Genomic DNA, 23089 nt, shown 5'->3' with positions numbered 1-23089 from the left:
AGCAAACCCCGCCTGATGCGTCCTTACCAAGGGGGTCTGCTCAGTGTGGGGCCCCCTTGGCGCTCCCTTGGGGCCTGCCCATCATAATTGCTTCCGTGCCCTGTGCCCACCTGCCTCTTGAGCTCAGTACCTTTCTAAGTAAAACTGGGAAGATGGAAATGCATCATTTCACCGGGCAGGCAGGTCCTGTGTCCTCTATAACCAAAGCTGACATTTCCTTGTGGCTTCCTGTTTGCTTTACATCAATTGTCCTTTTCCCATCCCCAGACTCTGTGCCTCCGTCAAAATCTAATCAAATGCATTGAGAACCTGGAGGGGTTACAGAGCCTTCGGGAGCTGGATCTTTACGACAACCAGATCAAGAAGATGGAGAATCTGGAGGCACTGACAGAGTTGGAGTGAGTCATGAAACCCAGAGGGAACTCAGGGACAGGTGGGGGGAGGTGAATGTATTAGTTAGAAAGGAGATATGTGTATGCATGTGAGTGTAAATATTAACATATTTATTACGGGAATTGGCTCACACAGTCATGGGAGTGGGAAAGTCTGAATTCCACAGGGCAGAGCACAGGTTGAGAACTCTAGTGAAGGTTCTGTGAATGCCCCAGGAGAAGCTGACTGGTTGGACTAGAGGTGGAAACTCTTCCTTCTGACTGCTGAACTCAGTTCTCCCTGTAAGGCCTTCAGCTGATTGGATGGGATGTCTCATTGCTGAAGGCAGTCTCCTTTGTTGATCGTAGTTGTAACCAGCCTCAGATGCACTCAACCGCCTAATGATCGAAATCCACAAAATACCCTCACAGTTAACAACCAAGCCAGTGCTTGCTTAACCAAACAGGTAAATACTATAACCCAGCCAAGCTGACACATGAACTTAACCATCATAGTCCATTCCTTGTCAGCTTGGTACCCCTACACATCTCCTAAAACCGTACTTAACCTCTAACTAAAACCATCCAGAAAAGGATGCAAGTCCTTAGGAAATATTCACTCTTAAGCTGGATATCCTATAACTTAAATACCATGACCTAAAGTTAGTGCAGTGTGTGTTACACGAGGATAAGATGAGGAAGAAGGCAAAGATCCTGGCTTTCTGTGTCCATGCAGCCATACTCATGGCAGCACAAGGGAGCAGTGACCATCGCAGCCCTCATTCCTGTAACTGGCCACATCATCGAAGCTCATGTTTTAACAGTCTTGTTCCACTCCCCATTCCACGTTCCCTTTACTCTCATCAAGCACCTCTGTTGGTTTGGGTTCTCTCTACCTGGTGGGGTGACCCAAACCTTCATTCCTGAAGATTCTGGGCCATTGGTAGTCCTGCCTTGTTTGGGTAGTTGCGGTTTTCCATTGAATTTAATCATGGGGCATGTAGTATTAAGAGATGCCCTAGGGGTCTCCTATATTCCAGGCAAGCTCTTCTTTACCTCCATTGTGTAGGTACAGTCCTACTTCCCCTTGATAGTCAGGATCAGTCACCCCAGCCAGTACAGTAATTCCCTTCTTTGCCTGTTGATTCCAGAGGCACAAGGAGCCCAAAGTGGCCATGTGGCAGTCTTAGCTTCTAGTTCAGTGGTATCATTGTTGTGTTCCCTGGTGGCAGCACTCCTCCTTTTAAGACTAAGACCTGTAGACCAAAAGAGCTTAATGTTTCAGTGACAAGAAGCAAAAATTTTCCTAGTGAATCACTAGGGGTAATGGTGAGTGGTGTCACTCCCACACCCCCTGATTCCTGGACCCGTGAATCCTGGCTGTGGGAGAAACAGCACCATAGAGTGGGTGCTGATTTAGAGCATACACAACCTCCTGGAGAACATTGCCCAGCTCTTCATGGTAATGCCATCTAGTTGGTGCCATAATGAGTCTTCAAAAAACCATTCCACCATTCTATCAATCCAGCTGCTTCATGATGGGGAACATGGAAAGACCAGTGAATTCCATGAGCACGTGCCCATTCATGTGCATCATTTGCTGTGAAGTGGGTTCCATGATCTAAAGCAGGGGTGCTTAACCTCTTTTGTTCCACAGACCCCTTTGCCAATCAGTTGAAAACCACGGACGCCTTACTAATTCCACACTGTGCTGTGTATTATTTAATAAATACCTCACACCCACACCAACACATCCCCGCAAGAATAATGTGTTTTTGAATTTCATTTCAAGCTCATGGGCCCCTTGTTAAGAACCCTTGATCTAAAGCAAGGCTGCATGGAATAGCATGACAGCAGATAAGGCATTCTGTAAGCCCACAGATGGTAGTTTGGCGGAAGCATTGCACTCAGGGAATGTAAACCCCTATCCCAAATAAATTTCTATGCCAGTAGGAACAAAATGCTGCCCTTCCATGATGGAAGTGGTCCAATGTCATCAACCTGCCACCAGGTAGCAGACTGATGACCTTGGGGAATGGGGCCATATCAGGGGCTGAGTGTGGGTCTCTCCTCCTGGCAGATTGGGCACTCAGCAGTGGCTGTAGGCTGGTCAGTCTTGGTGAGTGGAAGTCCATGTTGCTGAGCCCATGCACAACCTCCATCCCCACCGCCACGGCCACTTTGTTTATGAGCCCACTGGGCAATGACAGGAGTGGCTGGGGAGAGGCTGAGTGCTAGCCACAGAGCAGGTCATCTTACCCAGTTGATTATTAGAATGTTCCTCTGGTGAGCATTCACATGGCACACAAATATTTTCATGTTTTTGCCCATGCAGAAAGGTCTATCCACATACCTCTTTCCCAGACCTCTTTGCCACCAGTTTGCCAATCATGTTTCTTCCAAGTCCCTTACCATCCAGCCAAACCATTGGCAACAGCCCATAAATTAGTGCACAAACAAACCTCCTGTCATTCTTCCAAGCAAAATGAACAACCAGGTGCACTGCTCAAAGTTCTGCCCATTGGGAGGATTTGCCCTCATCACTATCCTTCAGGGACATCCCAGAAAGGGGCTGCAGTGCTGCAGCTGTCCACTTTTGGGTGATGTCTGCGTATCGTGCAGAACCATCTGTAAACCAGGCCCGAGTTTTCTCTTCCTCAGTCAACTGGCTGTAAGGGACTCCCCAAGAGGCCAACGCTGTGGGCTGGGAAGGAGAAGGTAGCGTGGCAGGGTGGTGGCCAAGGGCATCTGGGCCACTTCCTCATGTAATTTACTTGAGCTGTATCTCTATACCATTTCCATTTGATGATTCAGTGCTGCTGAGCACACCCAACTTTATGGTTTGGTGGGGCAGACTACACCCAGCTCATGATAGACATCTCAGGTCTCACGGTAGCTTGATGGCCCGTGGTTAAGTGTTCAGGCTCTACTAAGGCCCGTAGCAGGCCAAAAGCTGTTCCTTAAAAGGAGGGTAGTTATCTGCAGAGGATGGCAGGGCTTTGCTCCAAAATCCCGAGGGTCTGTGTATTGATTCTCCTATAGGAGGCTGCCAAAGGCTCCAGACGGCATTGCTATTTGCCACTGACGCTTCCAGCACCTTTACATCTGCTGGGTCACATGATCCAAGTGGTGATGCAGCCTGCACAGCAGCCTGGATTGCAGAGCCTCCTCTTGTTCTGACCCCCACTCAAAACTAGGAGCTTTTCAGGTCGCTTGGTAAACGAGGTAGAGTAGCACAGTCAAATGAGCATGGCCTCCAAAGTCCAAACAAGCTAACTAGGTGGTATGCCTCTTTTTGTTATAGAAGGAGCCAGACACAACAGTTTATCCTTCACTTTAGAAAGGATATCTCAACATGCCCCACATCACTGGACACCTAGAAATTTCATCACGGTGGAAGGCGCTGAATTTTTGCTAAATTTATCTCCCACTCTCTGACTTGCAAATGCCTTACCAATAAGTCTAGAGTAATTGCTGCTTCTTGCTCACTAGATCCAGTCAACATGATATCATCATTATAACGGAGCAGTGTGATATCTTGTGGGAGGGAGAGACAATCAAGATCCCTGTGGCCAATATTATGACATAGGGCTGAAAAGTGATGTACCCTGAGGCAGGACAGTGAAGGTATACTGCTGGCCTTACTAGCTGAAAGCAAACTGTTTCTGGTGGTCTTTACTAACAGGTATCGAGAAAAAAAACATTTACCAGATCAGTAGCTGCATACCAGGTACCAGGGGATGTGTTGATTTGCTCAGGCAATGATTCCACATCTGGAACAGCAGCTGCGGTTGGAGCCACCACCTGGTTATGTTTACGATAATCCACTGTCATCCTCCAAGAGCCATCTGTTTTCTGCACAGGCCAAATAGGAGAGTTGAATGGGCTGTGGTGGGAACCACCACCCCCGCCTCCTTCCAACCCTTGATGGTGGTGCTAATCTCTGCAGTCCCTCCAGGAATGCGGTATTGCTTTTGGTTTACTATTTTGCTAGGTAGGGGCAGTTCTAGTGAATTCCGTCTAGGTTTTCCTACCGTAATAGCCATTACTCCATAAGTCAGGGAACTAATGTGAGGATTTTTCAATAATACATTCCAGAACTGAGGACATAACCACAGAATGGGCCTGGGGACCCACTGGACCTACTGTGAGACAGAGCTGAGATAAAATTCCATCAACCGTCTGACCTCCATAAGCTCATAATCTGACTGGTGGACCACATCGACATTTTGGGTCTCCTGGAATTAATGTCACTTCTGAGCCAGTGTCTAATTATCCCCGAAATGTCTGATCATTTCCTTTTCCCCAAAGCTGGTAAAAGGCCATAGATACCTTTGGGGAGGCTGGGAGAAAGATGAACAATGAATATTTTTGGCAGTGTTTCAGGGTCCTTCCCCAAGGGAACACTTTCCTTCATGCAGGGGGCTCCAGGTTTGGGAGCTGATGGGCACCTGACTCTGTTTTGGGGTTCAGGTTAGACTTTAGTTCGCTTCACCTAGGACGCCCCTGCTCGCACAGATCCCATAAGAATCCAGTGGGCCCCTGTGCCTCACCTCCAGGTACCAGGACCCACTGGCCGCGCCTGCTCGGTGAGGCAGACGGTGCTGGTTACCGCCCAGCCTGCTCTCCGTCCCGGCAGCCACACCCACCTTGTCTTTGGGGTTAGGGGCTGTCCCTTGGCCCCCGCCCACCCCGGATCCACTCACCCCATTGTGTTTAAGGACCCAAGTTCAGTGACAGCAGTTCCCACGGGAATATCTGGCCTACAGGGAAGAGCTGCCACAGAGCTCTTCAGGGAAGAGGAGTTTGTCTTGCAGATTTACTCCTCACGGTCCTCGTGCAAGGTGTGTCCTCGGACATTCCTGGGGTGGGTGGGAGGGCCTGACCTGATTGATGGAGCCCCCCCCCCACCTGCGTTATACCAGGGCAGTCCTGGCATCTCCACCTGTTGGTCCATCCTTACCCAAACGCTTCAGAGCCCTCCTCACCCTTCTACAGCCCTGCGTCCAGAACCTCTGCCGAGGGGCCCAGGCCAGTAAATCAGCCAGAGCCACCTTTACGCTCCTGCCCCAAGACCCCTCGTCCTTAACAGCCACTCCCTGACTCCTGTCTCTAAATCGGAGAGCTCCTGCGGTTCTGGAGAGCAGCGCACCTTGTGGGTCAGGCTTGTACCTCCTCCTCTGGGGACAGAGCCTGGAGGCAGAGGGGCGGCAGGGCGGGTCACACAGGGCCAGCGGGGTCTTCCATGCCACCGGCCTCAGGGCCTTACAGTCTCCTGGTGGAATAGGTTATTCTTGTCAGAGGGAGGTGTGAGGGCTGCTTCCACCAGGACGTGGTTATGGGTTATCAGGCACAGCAGGTTAGTCTCCTCAGATGGAGGTTGGAAGGCTGATTCCTCAGGGCAGAACTTGCAGGTTTATTTGGCAAAGTCTCAGAAGAATCTAAGGTTTCAGTGTCCTTACCCTCATCATTATCAGTACATGTCCCCATTTTATAGCAGACATTCTGCAAGGTTGGGAGCTCAATATACATTGTAATAAAACCACTTGCACAAGGAAACGCTGTGTCTAGTTTTCAGAAACCTCAAGTCTGCAGCTACACAAATAAGACTCTTTCAGGGCACAAGTAGAAACTTCCATATTCTTCATCCAGCGCTTGAGCTGGGAATTTGAAGCCTGGAGCGCATACCTTTCTTTAACTGCTGTATTGGCATATTTGGGAACAACCAGCCGACGTCATTATACTTTTTAACTCTACAAAGCACTGTTAAGAAATCAAATACACTGTCATCCAGAGCCTTGCCTTTTATGAGCATATGAGTAGCAATACCTAACGGTGATGTTTTGGGTGTCTATTGCCATTTCATGCCATGAATTTTCAGTGCCATCTTAATAGAGTCATCCATGGCTTTAAGCTAATCACATTAGAGACCCAATTCCACAGACCCTAAAACCAACTCAGATCTCATTCTTAAAATTGTCTTTCTCAAGATCCATTCCTAGTACCAAAATCTGTTAGGGTTCTCCAGAAAAACAGAACCAACAAGACACATGTATGTAAATATTAAGAGGTTTATTTGTAGATACTGACTCATGCCACTTTGGAGATGCTAAGTCTGAATTCTGAAGGATGGACTGCAACTTGGGAATTCAGCAAAGATTTCAGTGAATTCCCCAGGACACACTGGCTGGCTGAAGTGGAGATAGACGTGCTTCTTTCTGACTGCTGAAATCATTTCTCCCTTTAAGGCTTCAGCTGATGCGGTATGTAGCAGCTTGATACAGTTATGCATTCCAAACATAGGTATTCAATTATGTTTGTAATCTGCTCTGTACCTGGGCATGAATAAGTGTGATTAGGCCTCTGATTGGGCCACTTCTTTAGAGTGTTGAGACCCCACCCCTTGGTAGGTGGGGACTCACAAATAAAAGGCATAACAAAAGACAGAGTTGAAACATTTTGATGTTGGATTTTGATTTGGAGCCCCGGGAAGTAAACACACAGAGGAAAGAGAAGCCAGCCCTGGGAAGAGAGGACCTGAGCCAGGAGAAGAACACAGAGGAGTAGAGATGGCTCCTTAGACATGGCAGAAACTCCAGGGAGAGAGGCAGAGCTGTTTGCCAGATAGTCTACAGCTGACCTTGTGGAGAGAGGCAAAGCCTAGAGAGCCTCATAGTCTACAGCTGACCTGATGGAGCAAACAGGCCCTGAGCCCAGAGAGAAGCAAGACCTGGGAAGAGAGGAACCCAGGAAGCCTGAAGCCTGGCAGACGTTGCCAGCCACCTTGCTCCAACACATGGAAATAGACTTTGGTGAAGGAAGTAACCTAAGCTTTATGGCCTGGTATCTGTAAGCTCCTACCCCAAATAAATACCCCATATAAAAGCCAGCAGATTTCTGGTATTTCGCATCAGCACCCCTGTGGCTGACTAATACAGAATTTGATACCAAGGAGTGGGGAAGTGCTTTTGCAATTACCGAAATGCTGGAATGGTTTTATAAATGGGTAAGGGGTATTTTTTAGAGGAATTGGGAGATACTTGATGGAAAAGGCCTAGATCACTTTCAAGAGACTGTTGATAATAACAAGATTAACTCCTGGTGTTGTACGGAAGGCAGAATTTGAAAATGGTGAGCCGGGACATTTAGCTGAAGAAATTTCCAAAGTGAACGCAGAGAATGTGGCTTGGCTTCTGCTTGCAGCTGATAGCAAAATGCTAGATGAGAGAGAGAGAAGTTGAGGACTGAACTGCCGGACACAAAGAAAACAGAAACTGATTCTGGAAATTCCAAGTCTCTGGAAATAAGCTCCCAGAAGAAAGAGCCCCATTGGAGGACTTAACTAAACTTGGAACTTATAAATCAGGATTGAAGATGCAGTTATGTCGAAAAGACTTATGGAAAGTCTTACTGTCTGATGGCTTGGACCCCTGCTTCCTGCATACTAAACCAACAGACTTTTTGAGAGAGCTGTAGGAATAAAACCACTGTCAGCTTGGACTAAAAGGGACATGGAAAGGAGAGATTGAAGGAGAAACTGTTTTAAGAGGAAAACCATGGAAGCTGAGGTCTGGAATTAGGACATCACCTTGGGCCAAGAGAGGAACCCCACCCATGTGTACAGACAGGGTGAGTTTACCCCAGCATTGAAGAGGGTGGATGTCTTTGTCCAATGTTCTGAGAGAGTTTTGCTGCCCCAGGTTACAGAGAGGGTGAGCACATTCCCCAAGGATTATGGCGGTTAAGGTCAGCGCCCCACAGGTCTGAGAGGGGTGGACCTGTCCCCCATGGGTTAGGGAAGGCCAGGTGGTCAACTCATTGCTCTGAGAGGGTTGAGCCCCTATGCCAAAGGTTAGGTGGTCAGCTAGTTGCTCTGAGTAGGCTGAGCCTATTTGCCAAAGGTTAGGGGGAATGTTGTCTTCACATCATGGTAATGGTACTAGTGGGGTTAAGACTCTACCCCAAAGATTGGGTAAGGTGGGGCAATTACCCCAACACTCTTGGAGGGTGAGGCCTGGAACTTGGTGGACACCCAGATGCTGATGAGGGTGAAAGCCAGAAAATGGCTTTTGGGCAAGTCTGTGGAAAGGCTGGGTTCCCATAAGGCCCCAAGAGAAGAAACCATCATCTTAAGAATGACTCTCAGACTGAAATCGAATGGAGGATGCCCTGCAGGTTTACGAACTGCAGAGGACCCGTGACTCATGTTTCCCTCCCAGTTTCTCCTTATTATAATGAAAACATTTATCCTTTGTCTGTCAGTTTGTGTATTGGAAACAGATAAATTGTTTTTTAAGTTTCATAAGTCTATAGCAGACAGGACTTTGCCCCAAGACAAACTGTATTTCTTTAAATTGATTGTGATGTGATTTAGTACTTGCATTGTTACTGATTTAAGGGTTTTTGTTGTTGTTGTTGTTTTGTTTTGTTTTTAAGATTTATTTTTTATTTATTTCTCTCCCCTTCCCCCCCCCACCCCCGTAGTCTGCTCTCTGTGTCCATTCTCTGTGTGTTCTTCTGCGACTGCTTCTATCCTTATTAGTGGCACTGGAAATCTGTGTTTCTTTTTGTTGCGTCATCTTGTTGTGTCAACTCTCCTTGTGTGCAGCGCCATTCTTGGGCAGGCTGCACTTCCTTTCGTGCTGGGCGGCTCTCCTTACAGGGCACACTCCTTGCACATGGGGCTCCCCTACGCGGGGGACACCCCTGCGTGGCAGGGCACTCCTTGCGCACATCAGCACTGCTCATCAGCCAGCTCCACACGGGTCAAGGAGGCCCGGGGTTTGAACCATGGACCTCCCATGTGGTAGGCAGAAGCCCTATCCATTGGGCCAGTCTGCTTCCCTGATTTAAGGTTTTTTTGACTACTGTAATGTCTTTGGAATTCAGAGGGTGGAATGTAGCAGTTTGATATAATTATGAATTCCAAAAATAGATATTTGATTATGTTTGTAATCTGGTCTGTACCTGGGCATGGTTAAGTTATGATTAGGGCTTTGACTGGTCCACATCATTACGGTGTTGAGACCCCACCCCTTGGTGGATGGGGACTCACAGATAAAAGGCATAACAAAAGACAGAGTTGAAGCTATTTGATGCTGGAAGGTTTAGATGTTGGAATTGTGATTTGGAGCTCGGGAAATAAACACACAGATGAAAGAGAAGCAAACCCCCAGAAGAGAGGACCTGAGCCAGAAGAAGAACACAGAGAAGTAGAGACGGCTCCTTAGACGTGGCAGAAACCCCAGGGAGAGAGAGCCGTTTGCCTGACAGTCAACATCTGACCCTGTGGAGAGAGGCAAAGCCTAGAGAGCCTCATAGTCTACAGCTGACCTTGTGGAGGAAACAGAGGAGCTGAACCCAGAGAGAAGCAAGACTTGGGAAGAGAGGAATCCTGAGCCCAGAGAGAAGCAAGACCCTGGAAGGGAGGAACCCCTCACAGCTGTCAGCAGCCATCTTGCTCCAACACGTGGCAAAAAACTTTGGTGAGGGAAGTAACTTATGCTTTATGGCCTGGTATCTGTAAGCTCCTACCCCAAATAAATACCCTTCATAAAAACCAACCAATTCCCGGTACTTTGCATCAGCACCCCTTTGGCTGGCTAGTACAGGGTGAGACGTCTCAGTGCTGAGGACAGTCTCCTTTGTTGATTGTAGAGGTCATCAGCCCTAGGTGCTCATGGTGTAAATCTATGGTGTGTCCTCTCAGCAACGATGAGGGAGTTTGTGCTTGGCCAGACAGCTGGACACCATGACCTGGCCGAGTTGACATGGAAACGTCACCATCACAGTGGCTGATAGGCTGGTTTTCCCAAAACTACCCCTGTGCCCAGTTCTTGGCCCTTGGGAGGCCACCTCTGCCACAGTGTCCTACTCCCATCCACGCCCGCCCAGCCAGGGCCCTGCACGGGGCCCCCGCCTGGTCCCTGCTCAGTGCTGGAGGGTGTAGCAGCTGCAGGCAGCTCACCAGCTTACTGCAGGATCCTGATTTGCACATTAAACCTTGGATTTAAGGGCAAAATTGAAGACTTCTGGCTAGTTGTGATTCAGGGATGATGTAGAAATGGGGAAGAAGGGAAAGTTAATCCAGACTTTCCTTTTTGCCCTTTGAATGCTTTTTATTTTTTTAAAAAGTAAATTTCCAGCTTAAGGAATCAGGTGCTAGGTAAAATTTTCCCTGGACTTGTGCTCCTTTGTTTCTTGTTCATTTTGTTTGTTTTTGCTTTTAATCCAACAACCCTGTGTACAGAGCCTGGTGCTGGGTTCTGCTGTGGACTCAGACGTGGGTGAGTCCTGGAGCCACGCACTGGTGCCCATGGCTGCCTTAGCATCTCTCCATGGCCCTGTACACCTCCAGATCCACAGCACAGTGTGGGCACGAGCAGGGGCCAGGAGCCACCTCCCAGCCGGGTGGGAGTGCCACCTCTAAGTCAACTAAATTCTGAGTTCTGTGTGATCCTTTTTTAAAAAATGTTTTGCTTATTCCCAGGGTTCTAGATATTTCTTTTAATCTGTTGAGAAACATTGAAGGGATTGACAAACTGACACGACTGAAAAAGCTCTTCTTGGTCAACAATAAAATCACTAAAATTGAGAACATAAGCAACTTAGACCAACTCCAGATGCTGGAACTGGGATCCAATCGGATACGGGTAAGTGCATCGCCAGGTGTGTCGACGGGGGTGGGGGGCAGCCAGGTGGGCTGACGGTGATGGGGGCAGTGAGGCGATCAGAGCATTGATGGAGGTAGTAGGAAAGTTTGGTTGATTTCTTTTTCTTAATGTGTTTATGGGGTTTTTTTTGTCAGGAGCAGGGAAATTATTTTGATTTTTAAGAAAAAAGTAATAACTGGACGTCATTGTTCAGATGCCTCAGACGCGTGGCCTGGCCTTTCTTTGCCTGGAGATCTCCGTTGCTCTCCGTATCCACGTTGCCATCTATGCCCCTGGTAAATGCTCCCCATTACATTCTGCCTGAGGGGAACCCGTCAGCCCCAGACACTGCCTCTTGAGTGCTTAGGATAGTTTTCCTGGCATGCCTCGCTGAGGTGGGGTTTCCCCAGCACGCTGGGGCTCTGAAGAGGCGGCGTCGACACATCACCCGACCCTTCACGCTGGTGCACAGCCACGCGGGAGGATTAGAGCCTGCCGTCACCAGGTCCGTTCTACTCTGAAACAGGATGGAATGTCTTCCAACCTGCCTGGCATCCCATGGACGCAAGAGTAGTGCCTTTACCAGCCGACTCTGTAACACCGTGAAGAGTCAGCGGCTTCTGTCGGAGGCCTGGCTGGGGTCGAGCTGCCAGCAGAGCAGGAGGACAGGCGTGAGATGTTCTCCAGCCAGACTCTGACCCACACATTGTCTGAAACAGAAGTCCTGGTGCCAGGCCCAGTGCTTCCACTGGCCTCTGGGAGGCTGCCGGCGGGGTGTGCACGTGCCTCTCTCCTGCTTCCGTCTTGACACGCCTCTGCGGGCCCTGTGAGAGCGTGCTTGCACGCTGTGGTCCATCCGGCTGTGCCCGGGACAGCTGGGCAGGATGCAGACCGAGGAGGGGCGGCGTGAGCAGGAGCTCCCCTCTCCGGTTGTGAAGGAGCTTAATGGCTGTAAATAGAGCAGCGTGCTTAAAAGCAAGAGAAGGGCTCAGATATTAGTACTTTACAGGTATTTCCCTGTGGAAACTTCCAGGAGGAATGTGGCTGTCACGTTAACGCAGCCTGTAGCAGTTCAGAAGTCCCTCCCCAAGGCTTCGTTCTCAACGGAAACCGCCCCTTGGCCTGGTCCGTTGTGGATAAGGAGCTGCACCTCTGCTGTTGCGAGGAGGCTCCACTTCTTTCGTGTGTGCACAGTCTGGTTATTTAGTAGCTGCTGAAATACTTAAAAAATTTGTTCTAAGGGAGCAGGAATTCAGAGGCAGCAGGAAACCAAGGTTTAGCCAGTCCATGTTTACTAAGCACCTGCTGTGTGCATGGGGCAGCCCTGCCCCTGCCTGTGGCAAGGAGAAGCAGTGACAAGTGGAGGTGGAGGGAAGCGGCTGTGGCTCAAGCCATCTATCATATGGGAGGTCCAGGGTTTGATGCCCAGGGCCTCCTGGTGAAGGCGAGCTGGCCCACAAGGAGTGCTGGCCTGTGTAGAGTGCTGCCCCGCACAGGAGTGCTGCCCCACGCAGCAGGGTGACACAACAAAAAGAGACACAGGAGAAAAAGTAAGAGATGCCGCAGACCAGGGAGCTGAGGTGGCACAAGAGAATGATTGCCTCTCTCCCACTCCAGAAGGTCCCAGGATTGGTCCCTGGAGCTGCCTAATGAGAGTACAAGCAGACACAGAAGAACACACAGCAAATGGACACAGAGAGCAGACAATGGAGGGAGGGGGACAGGGGGAGAAATAAATGTTTAAAAAAAAAAAAAATGGTGGGAAACGGACTTTGGCCCAGTGGTTAGGGCGTCCGTCTACCATATGGGAGGTCTGCGGTTCAAACCCCGGGCCTCCTTGACCCGTGTGGAGCTGGCCATGCGCAGTGCTGATGCGCGCAAGGAGTGCCGTGCCACGCAGGGGTGTCCCCCGCATGGGGGAGCCCCACGCGCAAGGAGTGCGCCCGTGAGGAAAAGCCGCCCAGCGTGAAAAGAAAGTGCAGCCTGCCCAGGAATGGCGCCGCCCACACTTCCCGTGCCGCTGACGACAACAGAAGCGGACAAAGAAACAAGACGCAGCAAATAGACACCAAGAACAGACAACCAGGGGAGGGGGGGAAATTAAATAAATAAATAAATCTTTAAAAAAAAAAAAAATGGAGGTGAAACCTGAGAAAGGGGCAGAGGCCCTCAGCTGTGGAGCTGGGAGTGGAGACGCCTCCGCCCCCAGGGTCCTGCATGGGCACACGAGGGTCTGTAAGATCCCGTGGCCCGAGTGTAGCACCTCACTCAGTCTTTGGAGACTTGGGCTCATCTCAGAAGTTTAGAGCTGGAAGGAACCTTAGCAATCAGCTAGTCCGTGGGTTTTCAAACTGTGTGCTCTGGAGATCCCCGAGCTCTGCAACAAGGGGTGGGCAAGGCCAACGAGATGGGGCCCTATTCCCTCCTTCACCTTCTCCCCCCTTTTCCAAACTGTACTTTCAAGTAAGATTTCTTTGGAAAGTTGCTCAAGTGGGAAAGTATCTTGCCTGTCGTGACAGCCAAAGCCCGGGGTCCTCCCGCGGGGCCCGCCGGCCACGCCGCTCACAGCTGCTTCCTTCCCACAGGCCATTGAGAACATCGACACGTTGACCCGCCTGGACAGTTTGTTTCTGGGGAAGAACAAAATCACTAAACTTCAGAACCTGGATGCCCTCACCAACCTGACCGTCCTCAGCATGCAGGTAGGTCCTGCCCCCGGCCGCCCTCCATGCTCAGCACGGCCCCCCGCCATGGGCGCAGCTGCTGAGAGGGCCGCCGCCTCTGTCTGCCCCACATGCCCCCGGCCTCATCAGGAGGGGCTGCAGCGTCGGCGCTCAGCTGTGGGCGTGGACATGCGCGCGCTGAACTGAGCCCTCGTCAGGAGCGGCGCTCTTCTCCTGGTGACAGTCCTCCATGGTTTTCAGCCAGAGGCGACTGCGGCCCTCTGTGAGCCCTCCTCCACGTGGGTGAGGATGGCCTGCTCCCTGCTGGTCCTCGGTGTTGGGCTCATGTTTACTCCTCTTACCCGAAGTAGATGAGTGGGAGCAGGCCCTTGGGGCGAAGCCTGCCGTGCCCGGGCAGGCAGGGCGCAGTGGGCTGCGCTGCAGCCGTAACGATGGGCCCCTGGAGACCACCATGCTGCCTGGGCGGCCGGTGTCCTGCCGACTGCTCTGTAAAAGGACTTCGCGGTCTAACTTCAGAAGTGAGGGTTCACGTATCTTTATGTAGTCAGGGACTTTGACATTTTTAAATTGCTAAATTAATTCAGGTGGACCTTCCCAAGTACATCTAAAAAAGGAGAGTCCTTAGCACAACAACTTTTGACTTCCACACAACCTGTAGCTCAGTACAGCAGCTTTGGATTTGGGCGGAAGCCCCCCCTGGCGAGTTCTGGGGAAATGCCCTGTTTGGGGTTCTTGAGGATGGCCAGCGCCCGTCCCCCGCAGGCAGGCTCACCCTGTGCGCGGCCGACTGACAGCTTGGCCCTCTCGTTGCAGAGCAACCGGCTGACCAAGATCGAGGGCCTGCAGAGCCTGGTGAACCTGCGGGAGCTGTACCTCAGCCACAACGGCATCGAGCTCATCGAGGGCCTGGAGAGCAACGTAAGGCGCGGCCGGCGTGAGGGCAGGCAGCGGCCGGCCACACGCCAGTCGTCCTGCCCTGGGTGGGTGAGGCTGGCGCAGTGTCGGCACGGCGCCTAGAGGTGCCCTGCGTGGCAGCCGGCAGTGTAGGCACTCAGGAAGGTGGAAGAAAACAACAGAGAGCCCCACCTTGTCCCAGTGTCCCCTGCAGAGGGCAGGCAGGCAGCACCGCCCATCACGCCCCCCGCCCTGGCCCAGGGCCCGGGCAGCTCGGCCGCCTGGCGCGGCTGTTCTGGGCCAGCCCAGCACTGCTGCTCGCTGGCGCCCCTTCCTGGCCCGTACGCCAGGCCCGGCCTGTGGCCGCTGGTGGCAGTGCTGGTGAAGAGCCCCGCGCTCTGACTGGCACCGCACAGCGTCTTCGTGACGTTGTGGAAAAGTCGGGATTTGCCTGTGGGAACGAGGACGCCTTCCTAGGACTCCCCAGTCAAATCAAGTAGACCGCCAGCGTGCACCTCCTGTGGCCTTCTGAGAGCTGAGCCATGGGGTTGGGGGGCGTGCGTGAGCAGGGGCCACCCCTCTCCTTGGCCCCACGGCCCCAGCCCCACGGTCCAGCCACTGGGCATACAGACAGGCAGGCTGCAGCGTGCTCCAGGACGAGCAGTACCCACTAGAAAGGAGAGCTCTGCCGGCAGAGCTCAGTAGACACCCCGGTGCTGGTCCAGCCACATCATCCGTGGGCCTCTGAAACAGAACAAAAAATCCCCAGTTGGCACCTTAAGGGTAATTAAGTTATTTTCATATTTAGCGTGGTCGAATGCAACAGTCTTTGGGTTTTCTTTCCAACTCGAGATCAGGCGAATCCCTATTTGTTTCTAGAGTTTCAGGTCCTCTGAGCAGGTGGTCTGCAGGCGCTGCCGCCAGCCAGAGTTCACAGGACATCCACGCAGCACTGGGTGCAGGGGGCGGAGACTCGGGGTCTCTGGGAGCACGGAGGCTGCGGTGGCGGTGCTGCTGACCCGGCAGTGCTGTCTGGGCGTGTGTGCGTGTGCACGTGTGTGTGTGTGTGTGTGTGCGCGCGCACAGTGCTGTACTCAGGTGATTTTTAACTTGCCCTTAAACCTGGCAGGAGTTGGAACCAGGACCCCAGAATGCACGACAAAATGCAAGAAGGGAGTCCTCCGCCAGAAAGCGGGCAGGAGGATATGAGGGCAGAGAGGAAGGAATAAGCTTTTTTGGGGGGTGGGGTGGTACCGGGAATTGAACCCAGTACTTCGTACTTGGGAAGCAGGTGCCCAACCTCTGAGCCATACCTGCTCCCCTAGGGAGTAGACTTGTACCAGGGACCCTCCACAGATTATAAAGTTTCTCCTTCTGGTGGTGGGGGGGCAACTTCCACTTGGTGTGATTGAACACCCTGTGACACGTATCGAGTGCTTGCACAGCCTGTCTTCACTACAGTGTTACTCTTTTTTTTTTTTTTAAGATTTATTTCTCTCTCCTTCCCCCCCTGTTGTCTGCTCCCTGTTTCTGTTCACTGTGTGTTTGTCTGTGTCCACTTGCATTGCCCAGTGGCACCAGGAAACTGCATCTCTCTTATTGCATCAGCTCTCTGTGTGTGAGGCACCACTCTTGGGTGGGCTGTGCTTTGTTGATGCAGGGCGGCTCTCCTTGCAGGGTGCACTCCTTGCACATGGGGAACCCCTGTGTGGGGGTGCCCCTGCGTGGCAGGGCACTCCTTGTGTGCAGCAGCACTGCACGTGGGCCAGCTCCTCATGGATCAGGAGGCCCTGGGTTTGAACCCTGGACCCTCCATGTGGTAGGCGGACGCTCTATCAGTTGAGCCACATTCACTTCCCCTGTGTTACTCTTAAGTCATGCAGTCCTGCAGATGTAAACTTAGTTGTTGTGAGCTGGAGAAGAAGGATCTGACGGGGCGTGTTTAGAATAATTAGGGCGTCATGTCCTAAAAACTAAAGGGTGTCTCCAGGCCAAACAACAGCCTGGGACTCCTGCTCGCGAGGCCGAGAGCCCAGGCCCTGCACACCTCACTCTCGCTTGACACCGCGGGTTTCCCTTTCTCTGAGCCCTTCTTCCTGGTGGCACCAGGAGGACCCGCCCCAGTCACTGCCACCTCTGCCGCCCCTCTGTGTCCCTGCGCGGCCAGGAGCCTCAGAGAGGCTGTTCTGGGGAGACGCTGCGCCCCGCCGTTTCCCTATGGGTGCCTCCTCCTCGGAGCCCACCTGGGTCGCCCCTCCGGGCAGCGTCCCCCAGGCCAGCTCTGCTCATCACAGGCCTGGCACTCGCTGGGGTCCGTGGTGGCAGCACCGGGCACAGGACTTGGGGTCTCACAGAACCAGTTCTAAATCCCAGGAACGGTGGCATCTCGGTGAGGTGTTGTGCAGACGCCGCCCCGGGGGCTGGCTCGGTGGGCGTGGGGCGGGCAGCTTCGCCCTCTGGGCCTGCACGGCCTCGCTGAGGGCAGAGGGCGGCTCTGCCGTCGGCTCCGGACATTCTGCGCATGGTTGCAAAGCCATCGTTGAACTGCACTCATCTAGGAAACATTTTATTTCCTTATTTTAGAATAAACTCACGATGTTGGACATTGCGTCAAACAGAATAAAGAAGATTGAAAACATCAGCCATCTAACAGAGCTGCAGGAGTTCTGGGTAAGTCTGACGTGCTGTCGCTGAACTGGTCCCCCTGCGTAGTATACGTCGTGAGTCCAGGTGAGCTCCGAGGCCGAGGGCAGACCCAGCGTGGCCTGTGGGCACTCTCCAGGAGTCTGCGCTGCTCTGAGCTGGGCCTGCGGGCGGCAGCATTGCCTCACCTGCCAGGTGAGAGGAGCAGGCTCCTCGGCCCCGCCCCCACCCCCAGGTGCAGACGGTTGTGGTCTGCACTGAAGTTTGGGAAGCCCTGGAGGTGTGTGATTAGACCCTGGAATTTCCACGTGTTGAAAGGTCTGCAGCCCCAGCCGAGAGCAGAGAGAAGGAAGGGCTGGAGGGCTTCTGCAGGCGGTCGTCCTGGGGTCTGCCCACCCTTGTCTCTTGGTTGGAGGTGTGGTTTCGAGGGTGCCATAACACAGCCAGGGGAAGGAAAAGCGGCTCCTGACGGGCTGGGGAGTCCTCAGTGTGAGCACTGCGCTGGCGCTTTCTCCTAAGGTGTGTTTGTCCCCATCCCCAGCACGCGGCCCCCACCAGGATCACTGCATGTGCTTAGCCGAGTGCCGTCCTCAGTGTGTCAGCCGGACCCGGGCTCAGCGCGGAGTCTCGGCGCGCGTCTCCATGTCTAAACCGTGCCGTGAACGGGCTTGTGTCCCGTGGAGCCCCCAGGGGCAGCCCTTGGTCGCCTTTTCCCCATCTTACAAGACCATCAGATCTTCCTTGAAAATGCCCCTTGCCCCTTATTACTAGCCCTGGGTCTTGGGGCTTTGGGAGGGGGTCAGGATGTGGTGCCACAGCTTGTCTGGGAACACCAGATGAGAATAAGAAACAGAAGAGCCGGCGCGGGCGCAGAGTGCGGCCCAGCCCTCACAAGGGGGTGGCTGTGGGCAGCCTCTGGACAGTGTGGGGCGCTGTCTCCAGGAGGCCCAGGAGAACTGCACAGAGAGGCCACGGGAGGAAGGAGTCTGCAGCCAGGGGCCCCGGGTAGCAGGGCAAGGGGCCGGGCAGGGAACTTAGGGAGCAGCTTAGGAAGCCAGCTGACCCTGAAGCAGTGCTTCTGAAACGTGTGATTCCTTGTGTGTGCCCTGCCAAGGGACAGAGCTTTGCGGCCACAGGCAGGACCAGCTGGTCACCCAGCGGTCAGGGGGCGGGCAGGCCAGCTGTCACCAGGGGCTAGGAGGCACCTGGCTCTGCAGCACATGAGAAATCTTGCTTCTTAGACTACCGGACAAAGAGAATAAAAATAGCCAGAATCTGCACACCGCTTTTTGGCACCCAGTGTGTGTTCCCTTCTGAGCTGTTTCTTAGTAGCCTGTGAAGTAGGTGATGAGGCCCCGTTTTACAGGTGAGGAGCTTGGTTCCAGGAGGGGATGGTACAAACCCTCAAGCTCAGTTCCGTGTTTAAATCGTATTTGAAATGTACTTAGATGTAGTCCTTGAGGGAGAAATAGGATATCAGCCTTAATAACATTTTTTTTGAAAAGTTATTGGGGGTACATTGACAGGGTGTTAAGAGAAAAAAGCGTGCACAAAGTACTAGTGAGATGGGAGCCTTCTTTTTGAGGCAAAAGAAAATGCCAGTGCTGCAGAGTAAATGACAGGCATAAAATATTTCCTGGAAAATGTTTCTACAAAAAAAAAAATGCTTAGAGGAACAAACTGGGAGGAGGGACTGGACAGAGGCAAAAAGGAAAGGTCCTGTGCTTTTAGGTCCTGCACTTTCCTCCTATCCTTTCTCTCTTTCTGTTGCACTACTTAAATTTAGGAAGGGAAAACTCCCCTTTGGGGTGGGCGGCCATGCCCCACGCACAGGAAGGCGTGCCAACAGGGACAGCACAGGAGCATTACTGGAGGGTGTACCTTTGATCAGAAAAGAGAAAAGATCCATTTTTAGTTTTCTACATTGAAATTTTCTAAATGCCTTTTTTAAACGTTCAAAGTAAGAATCAGCAGTCAAGTCTAGAATAGAACAGCCCTTGGTTGTCCTTCATGGTGATCTGAGCCACACTGGGTTGACGGACATTTAGAGCCTTGTCACAGGAAGTAGGAACTCCCTCCGTAGCTTTGGGCTTTTAAGTAAGCTTAATTGTCCAATGCAGGACAGTGCATTAGATGGTTTATAAGTCTGTTCAGTGCAGACGTTGGGACCGAGAATGTGGCCACGCCCCCGCAGCAAGGGAGGGCACTCGGTCACACCCCCAGGCTGGGGCAGTCCAGTTCTGGAGGCCCTCCAGCCTCTTACACCTTCCCTGCAAAGGACTCCCGGTGCACGCCTCCAGGCTTTTCCTGCCCAGCGTGATGAAGCAAAGCAAATACGGTATTTTTACAAATGCCATTTGTCAATTTACAACATGGCCCGTGACGTGTTGACCTAAAATTATAAACCAAAGAGAAAAAAGTCCCTCCAGGACTAAAATAGGATGTTTACCTGTTGGCATTGTAACCCTGTAAGCAAATTGGTAGTACAGGAGGTCCCTCAGAGGCTTTCCTCAGTGTTAATAACTTTTTAATATCCCAACTTTTATGTTCGCTGATTTTCTGTCTTCTTCTACCAGTTACTAAGAGGAAAGTGTTGAACTCCCCAGTTACACTTTGGATTTTTCTGTTTCTCTTTTCTGTTCCATCAGTTTTTGTTTTCCTATATTTTGAAACTGTTATAAGATGCATACACATTTAGGATTGTTGATGGCTTAATGAACTCACTTTCTATTGTAGGAAATATCCCTCTTTATTGGTATCTTCTATATCCTTGACCTAGAAGGCTTACCTCATCTGTTACTAACATAGCCACTCCATCCACCTGATGATTAGTGTTTCCATGGGTATCATTTTCCATCCTTTGACTTCTAAACCATGTCTTTATGCTTAAAGTATGTTTTTTGTAGACAGTATATAGTTAGGTTTTGTTTTTCATATACTCTGATGGTCTCTGCCTTTTAAGTGGAGTTGGAGTTTTAGAATGCTTACATCTAATGTACCTATGTATAACTGCATTTCCTACAATGGTCGGTTGTTTGCTTGTTTGTCTGTCTTTTGGAGGTACTGGTGACTGAACCCGGGACCTTGTGTATGGGAAGCGGGTGCTCAACCTCTGAGCTACAGCTGCTCCCCATTGTCGGGTTTAAGGCTACAATCTTGCTATTTGCTTTTATTTCTCCCATCTATTCATCGTTCCTTTTCTTTCTTTTTTCCTGCCTTCTTTTGAGTTTGTTTTTTTGTTGTTTTATTTTTGGTTTTTGTTTTGTTTTGTTGGGTGTTTTTGTTTTTTGGGAGGGTGTTTCATTTTTTTCTCCATTGGCTTATTTGCTATAAGTGTTTTTTCATTTTATTTCATTTTATTTTATTTATATTTACTTTATTTGCGGTTGTTCTAAGGATTTAAAACTATATATTTTTTTTATAACAGTCTACTTTCAAATACTATTATGCCACTTTACATATAATGTAAGACCCTTACGAAGTATTCTTCATTCCCCTCTCCCATCCTGAGCTAATGTTGTCATACATTTTAATTCTAAATCTGTTATGAACCCTCATGATATATTGTTGTATCCGTTATCTTTTAAAGAAATTTTAAAACAAGAAAACCCACTTATTTTATCATTCTTAGCATTCTTTATTCTTTTGTGTAGATTGAAGTTTTCATCTGGTATTTTAATGCTACCTGAAGAACTTTAACGTTTTTTTGTTGCGCAGGCTGCTAGAACCAATGCTTTCATCTTTGATTTGTCTGAAAAGCTCATTTTTCCATTTTTTAAGAATATTATTACTGGGTAAGCAATTCTAGTTCGACATTTGGGGTTTTTTTCTGTAAGCACTTTAAAGAGGTTGCTCCATTGACTGCTGATTTGCACTAATTCTGGTGAGAAGTCAGCTGTCGTTCTTCTCTTCGTTCCCTAGTGTGTAGCGTCCTTTTTCTCTCTGGCTGCTTTTTAAATGTTCTTCTTATTACTGGTTTTTAGAAAATTTAGTAAGGTATGGTTTCCTTTCCTTGATAGGCCAGGATTATTCAACCTCCTTGGATTTGTGAATTTATAGTTTTCATCAAATGTGGAATACTTTTGGAAATTATTTCCTCCAGTATTTTTTTCCTGCCCTCCTCCTTCCAGTTACTTTCTAAAACTCCCCAAAGTCCATGTGTTCATCCATTATTAGGTCACTGAGGCTCTGTTCCCCCACCCCCACCCCCAGCTTTCACTGTTCTGTGCTTCCATCTGTATCATGTCCATTTTTCTATCTTCAAGGCCGTGATGTTTCCTTCTGAGTATCCAATCCACTGTTAAGCCCATGTAGTGAATTTTTTATTCCAGATGTTGTACTTTTCAACTTTTAAAGAACATTCTGTTCCTTTTAAGTATTTACTATTCTTCTCCTTGTTAGGTGCATGGTTTCCTTTAAAACTTCCCTTCCTCACACATCTAATAATTGTTTGGGCAATGGACATTGTGAATTAAGATGTTGAATGTCTGGATAAAATGTATGGGACTTTTTATTTGGCAGGCACTTAAGTTACCACTTGAGCCTGCTGAGACTTTATTTTAAGCTTTATTAGAGTTTCGCCCCAGTTTAGCCCTCCTCCTAGGTGTGACCCTTCTGGGGTCTCTACCGAGGGTCGCAGGTATTTACCAGGTTCTCTGTGCTGGTTGTTGGAAACACAGACACTCCCCGCCACGTGTGGTTGCTCAGCTCCGGACTCCCTGGTGGCTGTGCTCTGACCATCCTGTGGACTTGCACTCGGCATTCCACAGCTTGGTTTTCAGTCCAAGGCTCAAGGGGACCCAAGCAGCGTTCTGGCACCTTTCCTGTATCATTCCTCCCCACAAACGCCGCTGCCTCGGCCTCCTGAATGCCGGGCTCCACCTCCTCCACTCAGTGCAGCCCCCGGCTGAGCTTGGGGCCACCCCAGAAGACAGGCGCAAACCTGGAGCCCACCTCCCCAGCTTCCCTTCTCAGGACTGGCTCTTCTGTTGTGGCCCGAGCCCAGAGTCTAGAAAGCAGGTGTTTCACACAGTTTTTCCTGTGTTCTAGTTGTTTGCAACAAAAGGCAAGTCCATCACCAGTTATTCCACGATGGCTAGAAGCAGTATCCTACTGACTCACGTTATTTTATTTGTGTCTGTCTCCTGCAGCGGAACACAAGCTTCCTAAGGGTAGGGGCGTTTGTGTTTTGTTCACTCTGATTTCCCCAGCGCCAGGAACCGTGCCTGGCGCACAGGGAGCCGGATGAGAGGGAAGGGCACAGCGCAGGAAGGTTGCTGGATGGGGGGAGGCCCCGACATGCACTGGAGGCACGCTTTTCCCAGTAGGTCGTCTGAGGTTAGGGTCCTGGCGGTAGAAACACCTCGAACAAAGGCACCCCTCAAAAACGGCAGAGCACGACCAGCAGTTGGCAGAGGAACAAGCAGCAGTGCTTGTGAACACACAGCACACTGCCCGTCCCTCTGGGAACACACGCTGACACGGTCACGCAGTGGAGGCTGCGTTTGTCTGTCCGGTGGCAGCCGCTCGGCTTCTGGGAGGTGGCACCTGGCACGCGTGTTCTGTTGGCACCCCACACCCAGGCTCGGTGTTTTCACAGCCAAAACCCTAAGAGGATGAGGAGAAATGCAGACGAAGACTCAGGCTAAACGTGCGTGAGCATCAGGATTCTGCTTTTTACAGTAGAAATAGCTTTGTTGTGTTTTCTAATGATAAAAATGTATCATTGTGGAAAAGAAAGAGGCCACCTCGTAAAGGAGAAAGTAAAAAGTGAGAGCTCTTTCCAGTGTACATTCTCTCACACTTTTAAATAGGCATTTTTGTTTTCTAAACAAAAACATGCTCT

At 50.7% G+C, this 23089-nt stretch overlaps 1 protein-coding gene across 5 annotated transcripts in view; it reads left to right on the top strand.

The window, feature by feature from the left end:
• Positions 1–23089, top strand: part of PPP1R7 (protein phosphatase 1 regulatory subunit 7) — a 57035-nt gene that overhangs the window by 9518 nt on the left and 24428 nt on the right. For all 5 annotated transcript variants that reach the window (XM_004484351.5, XM_058299748.2, XM_004484352.5 and 2 more), the window contains exons 5-9: positions 268–398; positions 10861–11023; positions 13609–13725; positions 14521–14625; positions 17185–17271. In XM_004484351.5, the coding sequence (XP_004484408.1) occupies positions 268–398; positions 10861–11023; positions 13609–13725; positions 14521–14625; positions 17185–17271 (603 nt within the window). The remainder of the gene's footprint in view (positions 1–267; positions 399–10860; positions 11024–13608; positions 13726–14520; positions 14626–17184; positions 17272–23089) is intronic.

Source organism: Dasypus novemcinctus, chromosome 7 (assembly GCF_030445035.2).
Source record: "Dasypus novemcinctus isolate mDasNov1 chromosome 7, mDasNov1.1.hap2, whole genome shotgun sequence".
NCBI classification, from domain to species: Eukaryota; Metazoa; Chordata; class Mammalia; order Cingulata; family Dasypodidae; genus Dasypus; species Dasypus novemcinctus.
Note: the sequence above shows the minus strand (reverse complement) of the source record. Positions and strands in the feature narration are given on the sequence as shown.